The sequence below is a fragment of the Megascapheus bottae genome, chromosome 7 (genome assembly GCF_031878675.1).
Source record: "Megascapheus bottae isolate mThoBot1 chromosome 7, mThoBot2.hap1, whole genome shotgun sequence".
Classification (NCBI taxonomy): Eukaryota; Metazoa; Chordata; class Mammalia; order Rodentia; family Geomyidae; genus Megascapheus; species Megascapheus bottae.
The window spans coordinates 47,448,448-47,460,362 of NC_143515.1; the positions used below are offsets into that span (position 1 = coordinate 47,448,448).

Here is an 11,915-nt window from a genome sequence, read left to right on the forward strand (position 1 = left end):
CTCTGATCATAGTCACCATCCCATAATCTTTGTCTGGGACATGCCTCCATTGGCTTGAAGACTGTACCCCCAAATCTCAAACTTAAAAAAAATTACTATCAATTAATTGTAAAAGGATGTTTTGTTTCAACATTTCAGTTTGTGTACATAAGGAATGCATAATGCATTTTTTCCCTCCATTCCTGGGGCTTGGACACTGTCCCTGAGTGGCTTTTGTTCAAGGCTAGAGCACTTGAGCCACAGCTCCTTTGACATTTTCTATTTATGTGGTACCGAGGAATCCAACCCTAGATTTCATGCATGCTAAGCAAGCACTGAGTCACCTTTACAGCCCCATAATGCATTTTGATCAGGGTCACCCCCTCCACCCCAAATTTCAACTCTTGAAACTTTCATCCCACTTCCTCTGTGCCATTCTTTAGCACATGGCCTTTGGTTACTGGGTGGGGTGAGGGGTAATATAGATCCAAGTGTAACAAAGATTTTACTCAGTTTACAGAAAAGGATACAATTTATTATTTAATTAAAGACTTACCTTGAAGGGGCTGGTTGTTTGACCTAATAGTAGAGTGCTTGCCTAGCATACATGAAGACCCGGGCTTAATTCCTTGGTGTCACATCCATAGAAAAAAGCCAGAAGTGGTGCTGTGGCTCAAGTGGCAGACCACTAGCTTTGAGAAAGCCCAAAGGGCAGTGCTCAGGCCCTAAGTCCAAGCCCTTGGACTGGCAAAAGCAAACAAGCAAAAACTTACCTTGAAGTACTTGTGCAAAAAGATTTGCGTATCAATTTAAATAAAATGTGGGCGTGTAACCATGTTGGAATTAAATCTAAATATTATACATGTTGCAATTTAACATTAAATTTCTGTCTGTCTGTCTGTCTGTCTGTCTATCTGTCCTGGAGCTTGTTGAATCCAGGGTCTTATGCTTTCTAGGCTGGTGTTTTACCACTTAAACCACACTAGAATCTCCAGTGTTTCTGTGTGTATATGCTGTTCCTAACTCAAGGTTTGGGTACTACCCTGAACATTTTTGATCAAAGCTAGCAATGTACTACTTGCCACAGCTCTGCTTCCAGCTTTTTCTCCTTCTGCCCCTCCCCTCCCATTCCCCCTTCCCACCCTTCAGGTTTAATTGGAAATGAGGGTCTCATCAACTTTCCTTTTTCTGTTCCAGCTGGCTTTGAACTGGGATCCTCATAGCTCCGCCTCCTGAGAGTACCTAGGATTATAGACAAGAGCCACTGATACACCCCACCTTCTAACTCTGATTTTTCAAAAATAACCCCCTTTCTTAAACTTACATTTTTAGGTACAAAATCAGATAAGATTCTTTTTTAAAAATTCTTTTTATTAGCATTACATTATTTATACAGAGTGGATTTCATTGTGACATTTCCATTTATGTACGCAGTGTATTCCGATCAATCTCATCCCCTCTAGCAGTTTCCCCACCTTCCTAAAACAATTCCAATAGGTCTCATTGTTCTATTTTCATTTCTATTTTTTTATTTGGCATTTTGAAACCCTGTAGTTTAACAGATTTCCTAAACTTTAAGCTTCCCTTCAATTAAAATTTAAGATGTTGAGTTAACTTTAGTGATATAGAAGATAGGGGAGATGTTAGAAAATTAGTGTGTGCTGGCCCTGATCCAGTGGGGATTAGGCTATAAAGAACTCTTTACTTGGTGTTAGACTAGCTGGCCTTGTGTTAGTTGTGCTCTTGATGGTACTTATCTTTGATGATTCAATGCTAGTCAATTAATCATTGCTAAATTTCACAAGGATTTATAAAAGATTTCTTGTACTAACTAAAGGTTTGCTTTACAGAAAAGGACAATCTGTTTTACTGCTCTCAGTTTTCATGGATATTAATCTCTTCAGTTAAAACTTTTTATCTTGATGGGCTGGGAGTCTGCCTACTGGTAGAGTGCTTGCCTCACGTGCACGAAATCCTGGATTTGATCCCTCCATACCACATACACAGAAAAGGCCAGAAGTGGAGCTGTGGCTCAAGTGGTAGAGTACTAAGCTTGAGAAAGCCTAAGGACAGTGCTCAGCCCTGAGTCCAAGCCCCAGGACTAGCAAAAATAAAACAAACATAAATACCTTTCCATCTTGAAAAATGAAAGTGCTATCATATGATAGTTCTTAATTTTGTTGAGAATTTGCTTTTGGCTGCTGTGATTTTAGGAAAACCCTAAATACATATAGTGTCTTTAAAGTCAAATAGACCTGAATTTGAATCTTGGCTCAGACATTGCCATGTCTGTAACCATAGGAGAGTTACTTATAAACTTATTTTTAAACCTCTGGTTTTTTATTTTTATAATTGCATAATAATATATACATTAGGATCTAGTGATATAGCTCAGTGATAGTCTATGTTTGTCTAACATGTAAAGGACCCTGGATATAATCCCGAGCATTAAGAAATAAGTAAGCTGTGTATGTATACTTCAAAAGGTTAATGAAGATAAAGAGAATATACCTGAGGGATGTGGACATATGGCATAGAAAACACTCAATAATGTTTCCTTTATCTCTGTGCCCATTTAAAAATTTCACTTTATGTCACAGCTAAAAAGAAAGGTAGTATGGACACTTCACATCCATTCCCTTGATGTGGCAGGTAATGGTGTGTCCTGTCATTTCTAAAGTTAGTTCATCCATTTCTTAAGTGTCAGATAAATATTGTTAGATCTTTAGAATTTAAACATTTGGTTTTTTTAAAAAATTTTTTAACTTAGACTATATTGTTTTCTAATAGGTTGGAGTTTTTTTTATTTTGCTTTCTTTTCATTTTTTTTTTATTATCGAGGTAATGTATAGAGGGGTTAACAGTTACATTCACCAATAGTAGATGCATTACTTCTCACACATTGATACCCCTTCTTATGTTTTTGTCCCATTCCTCTCCCCTGCCCACTCCCAATCATCTTATTTCCCCCTTCCCTTTCATATTTCTTTTTTTTCTTTTCCCATATATTTTTAAATTGTAATTAATAGAAGGGTTACATTATATTCACCAGATAGAAGGTGCATTAATTCACATACATTGATACCCTTTCTCCCCCCCATCCCTCATCTTGTTTTCCCCCCTTCCCTATCCAATTTCAAATAACCAAATACAAATATATCCAATATATCAGATAACAAAGAGAGATACTGTAACAATATGAGATAACCAAGGGACAGCAAAAGAGATGAGAGATAACATAGTTCATTAAGGACAGCAGTCACTGATTATATGGCTTTTGTTTCTATATCCTAGAGGTCCTTTCATTTAGTATCATACTGTATGGCCTTATGTATCTAGGTTTTGCACTAGGAGAGTCCTAGATGTGTACTAATTATTACAAATGAGGGAAACTATTGAGCATATGTTCCTTTGGGTCTGGCTTACTTCATTAAATATTTTTTCCAAGTCTTTCCATTTCCTTACAAATGGGGCAGTGTCATTCTTTCTGATGGCAGCATAGAATTCCATTGTGTATAAGTACCACATCTTCTTGATCCAATCATCTACTGAGGGGCATCTGGGTTGATTCCATATCTTTACTATGGTAAATAGTGCTACAATGAACATCGTTGTGCTAGTGGCTTTAGTATGTCCTTAAACATTTGGTTTTTATATTGACTTTGATTGTATGATCATCAACAGGAGGGAGAGACTCCAGATTAAAGTTATAGAAAGAGTAAATAAAGATTTATTTGGCTATCATCTTTTACCTGTAACTTTTAGTTTCTCAGAGAGTTGAAATCTGGAAAATGATGTTCTGAGGGTCAGCCAAGCAGAAAAGGTTGAGAGAAGAGAGGTGGAGGCTCAAGTGGTAATGCACCAGCCTAGCTAGCAAAACCAAACAAGCACAAGGCCTTGAGTACAAACTCCAACACTGCAAATAGGAGAGAAGCTCTGGGGGCAGGGGGCTGGTAAGCCTAAACAATGTATGTATCACTTCTTATTTACTGGCTAAGTGCAGTAGTGCTTGCATTTACCTTCAAGTACTGTTAGATCTTTCAGTTAATTTTTTTTTTTTTGCCTTTTTTGTTTGTTTCTCCAGCCTCTGTTCCATGCCTAACCCATCTTTGTCGTTTGGAAATTCGGTCCCGCCTAAAACTAGAACACCTTCAGTCTGACAGTTTTATCCGTCAGTTACCGCTTCCCAGAAGTCTACATAATTATTTGCTCTATGAAGATGTTCTGAGGAGGAACGAAGTTCCTGAACTGGCAGCTATTCATGATGGAGAAATCAGTGAAGCTAGTTGACACGGCTCATTTCTTACTCCAGAAGCTATCAAGACAAAAGAGCCACCAAGTATAGATTATTCATGACTTTCTAGTCATAGAAGATGGGTTTTGCTTGTGTGATTTGTTTAGGTTTGGGAGGCAATAGTAAATACGAATGTTTACAGTGAACTCAGTAAAAAGTTGTTACAAGCTTTGTTTGTACTACTTTTTTGTAGTCTCATTTCCAGCTATACTTTATGTTATATTTATTTCGACTTTATTCTGAACTCTGCTGCTGCTACTTAGTGCTAGACATGGTGCATTCCCACCTCTGTTTCATGTTCACCGGGTGCTAGAAACCAAGAATGGAAAGCATAAACTGCACTGAAGTGTATATAACTACACTGTTGAATCTCCTACTATTTTATTTGGGGATGAGTATCTCTTATGTTTAAAGAATAAGTGATCTTATCCTGTTGTATTCTGTTTTCATTTCTTAATCTAGTCACTTTATGGAAAAACGATATTCATCGCCCTTTCACATGTAAACTCAGGGGATTTTTTTTTGTTTTATTTTTTAAAGAACATAGGTCAATTGTATTGCTATTCTCTCTCCCTTAGGTTTTTTTCTTAATATATATTTTATTCTTTAGCAAAATATATATCACATTTCTAATCTGCAAACACAACAAACCATTCTCAAAGACATGTTCAGTTTAAAGAATATTAGGTCATCTGGGCATTGGTAACTCATGCCTACTGAGGAGGCTTTACAGTTCAAAGGCAGTCCAGGCAGGAAAGTCCATGAGACTCTTAACTCTAGTTAGCTACCAAAAAGCCAGAATTGGTGCTGTGGCTCAAAGTGATAGAGCAGTAGTTTTGAGCACAAAAGCTCAGGAACAATGCTAAGCCCCTAGTTCTAGCCCCAGCACTGGCACATACAAAAAAGTATTAGGCCAATTTTAGGAGCTTTTTTTAAAAAATCATATTTAGGATATTAATAAGGGTAGGGCATTTCTGTGTCACCATCTTTGAAGGAAGAATGGTGTGTATTTCAGAGTTACTACCGAATACAAAAATCAGGCTCTTCAGCTCCACAGCTTTGTTTCTATGAAGCAGTGATTGCTGGTTCTAGTAATACTTCAGTAGTTTTCCTTATAATCTAGATAGACTATCACACAGTCCATGAAGACCTCATAATCCTAGGTTAAATGAAGCACTTCGTCATGAGTTTTTACAGTTGTTCTATCTGAGTCTAGAGTCAGGCAGAACCGAACACAAGATCAAATATGCTTGATTAGAGTTTGTGGAGACTAGCTTGACAGAAAGGAGAGAGAGCATTACCATGGTAGACAGCTGAACAGCTAGAGATTGGTTCAAAGGAAGCCAGTCTCCTATCTAGTTCTTACCCTGTGGTTGAAATAGATGGGATAAATCACCCAGGCCCATCTCAGCCTTTCAATGTTCTTACAGAAGTAATGAGGATGACATTGTTAATATCCAAAGGATGGCTGGACTCTTTCTTCACTTTAACAACTGCCTATCGGGTGAATGTAGAATTGGAATGTATTTGTACAGGTGGCAGAAGGTTAGCTGTTGATAACTAGGTGGCACTTCTTCAAAAATTCCAAAATTTTATCTACTGCCTAGTGTTTAAAAATGTTATAATCTTTATTTGTTAAGCCATAATACCAGTTTTGTCCTAGGGTCAAATATGCATTTGAATGTTTCAATCTTATGTATTTTGTTCATGTTCATATAAATAAAAACTCAGTTATCCACAAGTTCTCATTGGGCTCTTCATTTTGGAGACGTGAAAATCAATACAAATGACCCCTGAGTAATGATCATTTGACTTTGCAACAGGACAAAAGTGGCATTATTTTGCACTGTTTTGAGTTTTAGCCTTTTCTTGGGCTAGGAAAGTGAAGTTTGGTCTCTTTGCAGTGATTTGCAGCTTTTAGTCAACCATGCATTCACTAGGGTAAATAGCTAACACTACAATGTACTTTGTTGCTGAGATATGTTTAGTACATTACATGTATTAAATATATTTTCAACTTAGAATATTTTCAATTTACAGTAGTATTTTAGAGGCCTTTAAAAGTTTTGGGTATTTAAAACTGGTAAGTAATTGCTATAGATTGTATTTAGAGTACTTTTCAAAGACCGTAGGTTATAAAGGCTTGGGCCCCGGTCTATGGCACTGTGGAAGGAAGTTAGGTCATTGGAGTGTGTCCTTGAAGGTGACATTGGTACTTCCAACTTGTTCCTTTCTCTCTTTCCTTCTTAGCCACTATGAGGTTTGCACATTTGTTCCACCAGTGGTTTTCTACTATGCTCTGTCACACCACAGGCCCCAAAACAGTTGACCAACTAACTATGACTATAGAATTAAGGCTAGGCACCAGCTACTAATCCTTGTTACTTGGAAGGAAGGGATTGGGCAGACCCTGGCTCAAAGCCAGTGTAGGAAATGAATAAAAAAAAAAAAGAAGTGTGATCCTATTTTAACCAGAAGTTGACCATAATGGTGTGTGCCTATCTTCCCTAGCTATCTGGAATCTTGAAATTGTGGTGATTGCAGTTCTAGGCCATCCTGGGTAAATGAGTTGGTGAGACTCCATAGCAACATAAAAGACGGTCTGTGGTGGAAGTTTCCTGTCATTCTAGCTATGTTGGGAAGCCTAACTGGGATGATTGTGATTCAGGCTGGCCTTGGAAAATGTGAGGCCCTACTCTGAAAACAGCCACAACAACAACATTAGCAAAATCAGTCATGGTTCAAGCATAGTTCAGGCAAGCACCCTAAGTTCAATACCAAGTACTACCACCATCCAAATATATCGGTAAATTAAACCTTCTATCCAGTTTGTACCCTGAAACTATCTTTTCTTTGTTATAGGAATGAAGCCTGCAATTAAGCTAAGGCCATGAGTTATTATAGAATCAGAATTGGTAAAAATGAAAAGAAAATGAACTATTTCTATGCTGATTCTTTTCTTAAGATTACCTGCACAGAACACATAGCCCTTCCCTACCATTTGTAAAGGAAAGGAGAGAATGGAGGTGAGTCCTTTATGAGCCTGCTTTGGACATTGGGTGTGGATTTAGAGTAGTCATGTCTTTTGCATTACTCTAGGATTACTTTGTATGGCATGTGTTTCTAATGGAGGAATTTAAACCAGCAGTTGTTGCAATGTATATCCTCATCTGTATGGTTTTTCTCTCTTGGCTTTTTCTACATAGCACTAATAGATGAAGCAGAACAGGTGGTAATTGCCACTGGTGCATTGGGACTTGCAAATAGCATCTGTTTATGTCTCTTTTACTACCACATGGTTAGCATCCCCTTTTCACTGCTTTCCTATGTGGCTGATAAAGTTTCAGGAGCCATTATAAGGTGCTAATTTACACTCTTTTTACTGGTGAAGAAGGAAGCCATCTGGTGATGAAATAAGACTATGGTTTGAACTGAACTATTCAAAAGAAGGTACAACAATATTTCTGAGGTTATTATGGATTAATGATCGAATAATTTGTGCCAAAGATAGCAATCAAGCTTGAATGTGTTTTCTTAAATAGATACAATAGTTAATAATATGAAATCTGGATTTCATATTAAAATTGATATTTACTTTTTTGTTGTTTTTAAAATTGTCTCTAATTGTACAAAGGAGTTTCAATTCAACATATTATTTACTGTTAATTATGTTAAACAGTAAAATTTTCAAATCTTTATGGTTGTTATGCTTAAAATCATTTCGTTTTAAGCCCACTCTTAAGTGTCATGCTGTGATATTTGTTTATGTGTGTTGTAAGTGCATACTTATTTTTTAATCTTTGTAATGAGAAATTTCAAGCATAAATAATAGAATATTACATAACAAACTGTTCCCCATCAACTATCTCCTTCTCATTGGGATTATAAAATAAATTCCAGATGTAACATTTGTGATATTTCAATATGCATTCTAGAAACTAAGGGCTCTCTCTTTGAAACTAACAACAATATCACCACATCTTTTTAAAATAAAAAAACTTCAAAAACATCAGTACTTTACTAATTTTTACTCAGTATTCACTTTTTTTCCCCTCCAGGGTTTTAAAATTCTTTTAATAATTTTTATTGTGATTAATAGAAGGGTTACATTATATTCACCAGATAGAAGGTATATATAACTTCACAAACATTGATACCCTTTGTCATGACCCCCATTTCTCTCCCACCCTTCCCCGCTTATCTTGATTTCCCCCCTTCCCTATCCAATTTCAAATAGCCAATTAAGCACATATAAAATATATCAGATAACAAGGTGAAATATTGTAACAATATGAGATAACCAAGGGATAGCAAAAGAGATGAGAGATAACATAGTACATTAAGGACAACATTCATTATATGGCTTTTGTTTTCTTATCCTGGAGGTCCTTACATTTAGTGTCGTACTATTTGGCCTAATGTCTCTAGATTTTGTTCTATTGTAAATCTCTGCTAGGAGAGCCCAAAGTTTCTACTGATTATGACACATTCTTGATTTTTTTGTAATGAAAATTACCCATTTATAAGAAGCCATTTCTTGTAGATTTTTTTTTATAAGCTATCATCACTGTACCTCAAAGGAACATCATATGCAGATCTGGAAAAAGATATTTAGGATGTGATGTTTGGTTAAAGATTTAGGATTACTTTCCATCTTATTTCCTCCCTCTCACAAAGGAAACCAATTTATAAGTTGTTCTTTATTTTAAACATAAACATGTTTTCAAAGTGCTTTCTTTGATAAGTAGAGTGTTGTATGCAAATTTTGTTTTTGTCACTGAGTATATCATGGTAAGTCCATAAAACGTAATATTATAGCAATTAATAGGACTTGCTCTCATTTTTAATACATGGTATTATATTGTGCAGGCATGCTGGTATTTATTCAACATTTCTGCTATTTGTGGGCCTTAGGATCATTTCTAGTCTTTTACAAATGGTTCTACAATGAATAGCTTTGTAGTGTATATTTTTGCCAGTTTAGCCTTGGGAAATTCCTAGAAATATAATTGCTTTGTCAAAGGTAAGTAAGTACAAGATGAGTGCTGGTGACTCATGCATGTAATCCTAGTTACTCAGGCCACTGAGATCTGAGGATTACGATTCAAAGCCAGTCCATGAGACTCAATTTCAGTTAATCACAGAAAATGCTAGAAATGCTATTGTCTGTGGCTCAAGCAAAAGGAATTTACGGACAGTGCCTTAAGCAAGAGGACTTTAGGGACAGTGCCTAGGCCCAGAGTTCTAGCTCCAAGATTGGGTGGAGGGGGGTGGACAGAGCCTTAAATAAAAGGAATTTTGGGACAGTGCCTTGGCCCAGAGTTCTAGCTCTAAGATTGGACGCGGTGGTGGGGGAGAGGAAGGTAAATGAATGGAAATTTGCTAGATATGTTTATTTGTAATGTATGAAAGACATCAGAGTGGCAATAGAGAAACTTTAAACTTGGAGTCTCTTAGGTCAAAGAGTTTTTACTTGTGTTAGTGATGCTAAGAATTTAACTCAGAGCCTGACAAATACGAGGCAAGAGCTCTATACCAAAACCCTCAGCCTATCAATATAGTGATTGCTTTTATGAACAAGGTAGAACATCTTTTAGTGTTGATGGGAAGAATAGATCTGTATGACAGATACTCCAACATTTATTAGAAAACCTATTTTTTCCTGCCATTCAAGGCATTACTATTAATTGATAACATTTCTAAAAGCTCTTTTTTTCCCCATTCACCTGTCTTGAATTCTGTTCCTAAACAAACTGTTCTAATGAATGCGTGCGTGCGTGCGTGCGTGTATATGTATAATGTTCTGATACATTGCCCTCTTAGGATTTTTTTTGTCAATCTACCGCACTATTCCTTGAGCCAGTGCCACTTCTGGTTTTCTAGTGGTTAATTGGAGATAAGAGTCTCATGGGCTGGCTTTGGACCAAGATCAGATAGATCTCAGCCTCCTGAGTAGCTAGGATTACAGGTGTGAGCCACTGTACCCAGCTCCTCTTAGGATTTTTTTCTCCAGCCATTTTTCCTTGTTTCTTCCTTCAGGTGAATTTTAAATAATTATTCTAGCTCCAATAAAGAGCTTTATAATATTTTCACTGGGATTGTGCTGAATTTATCAACTACTTTGCTAAGAACTAATTAACATCTGTGAAGTATGTTTTTCTTTACAAAATCAAGATATGGACCTTTTGTTCTTGTATTTTTAATGACTTCTAATAGTCTAGAGCAGTGACCCCAGTAGTTAGGGCCACCAGGGCAACCTAGTGAGAAACATCCCCTAAAAAATGATACCCATTAAAACAATGTAAAGGGCAAGTTTGAGAGCCTCACCAAGGAAGAACAGAGCTTGAGCTAAAACGAGATAGCCAACAAGGAGAAAATACAAGTGCTCAGTGGCTCAGAATCAGTTGCTCACCAAATAGCCTCAGGGGATTTGGTTTTCTATATTAAAAAGATGGTTGCTCAGGAAAAACAAAAACATAAAAGCATGGTTAGAAAATTAAGATTGAATTCATGAAAGGTCCTCCCGACCATTATCAGATTCATTTTTTTCCCAAAAGAAAAATAGGAGAATATGGCAGGTACACTTTTTAAAAATGGAGAAAGAAAAAGGGGAGAAGGTAGGGAGAGGGAGTATCAGGAGAGAGAAGGAGCAAGGAGAGGGAAGAAAAAGGGAAGTGAAATTACACCTACATGCCCAAGAATGGTAAGCCTTAGAGAAGATAATAAAAGGAAGTAGTTTAAAAGGGAAACTGGAAGACACTATTCCTTGGAAAATACTTCAGTAGTTTTAAATAAAACTCAGAGTAGCCTCATTGCTCCAAATAGAACTTTCATTATGATATTGGATAAATAGTAGTGGTAAAAATGGAATCCTTGTATTGTTCCCAATTTTAAGGGAAAATAATTTAGTCTTTAATAATTATTGTGTTATTTTTTAAAAGATGGTTGTTGGGGCTGGGGCAGGGAGTTTGCCCTAGTGCTTGCGTAGCATGCATGAAGACCCCAGTTCGATTCCTCAGTACTACATAGAAAAAGCATAGTATGCATAGAAAAAGCTGTGGCTCAAGTGGTGGGCCTTGAAAGCCCAAGGACAGTGCTCAAGACCTGAGTTCAGAACTGGCAAAAAAAAAAAAAAGTTGTTTACTACATTGGTTGGCAGGAATAGCACTGGATGATGCTTATGTTAATAAGAATTTTGGTTAGGAAGAAGACTTTCAAGTTATTTGTTACTCTAATGATACCAGTATATCTTAGGAGGAACTAAACTGAAGCACTTGAAAGTTTCACGTTAAGCAGACTGTGAGTCTTTGGAATTGAGGAGGATGTGATTGCTGTCTTAAACCTGTGTCAGCCAGAGTCACAGGGGATTACAGATCCCCCTTCTATTATTTATGTTTTCACCAGGAAGGGGAAGGAGAAAAATTTGTTTTAATGATTCCTTTTAGAAAACTCCTTGAGATTATTAATGATCCTAGCAACCAAATTGGGCTTTCATTTTCATAATTTTTAGCTGCCACGCCTCTAAAATAATTTGCATCAAAAACTCAGCATTACGAAGGAGGAATCATTTAACATTGAAATCTCCTGGGAGAATGGATATGAAGGTAGTTCTGTTGTACAAAGAGTAGCCATAAATATTCAA

The 11,915-nt window shown here is 36.7% G+C and overlaps 1 protein-coding gene across 4 annotated transcripts in view; it reads left to right on the plus strand.

Moving 5' to 3' along the window:
- Asb3 (ankyrin repeat and SOCS box containing 3) overlaps nucleotides 1-6,004 on the plus strand; it is a 98,419-nt gene extending 92,415 nt beyond the window's left edge. For 3 of the 4 annotated variants that reach the window (XM_090336931.1, XM_090336930.1, XM_090336932.1), the window contains one exon: nucleotides 4,064-6,004. In XM_090336931.1, coding sequence (XP_090193057.1) covers nucleotides 4,064-4,269 — 206 coding nt within the window. In that variant the 3' untranslated portion in view covers nucleotides 4,270-6,004. The remainder of the gene's footprint in view (nucleotides 1-4,063) is intronic. The other variant, XM_090336933.1, reaches the window with a different exon arrangement.
- Nucleotides 6,005-11,915: the final 5,911 nt, after the last annotated feature.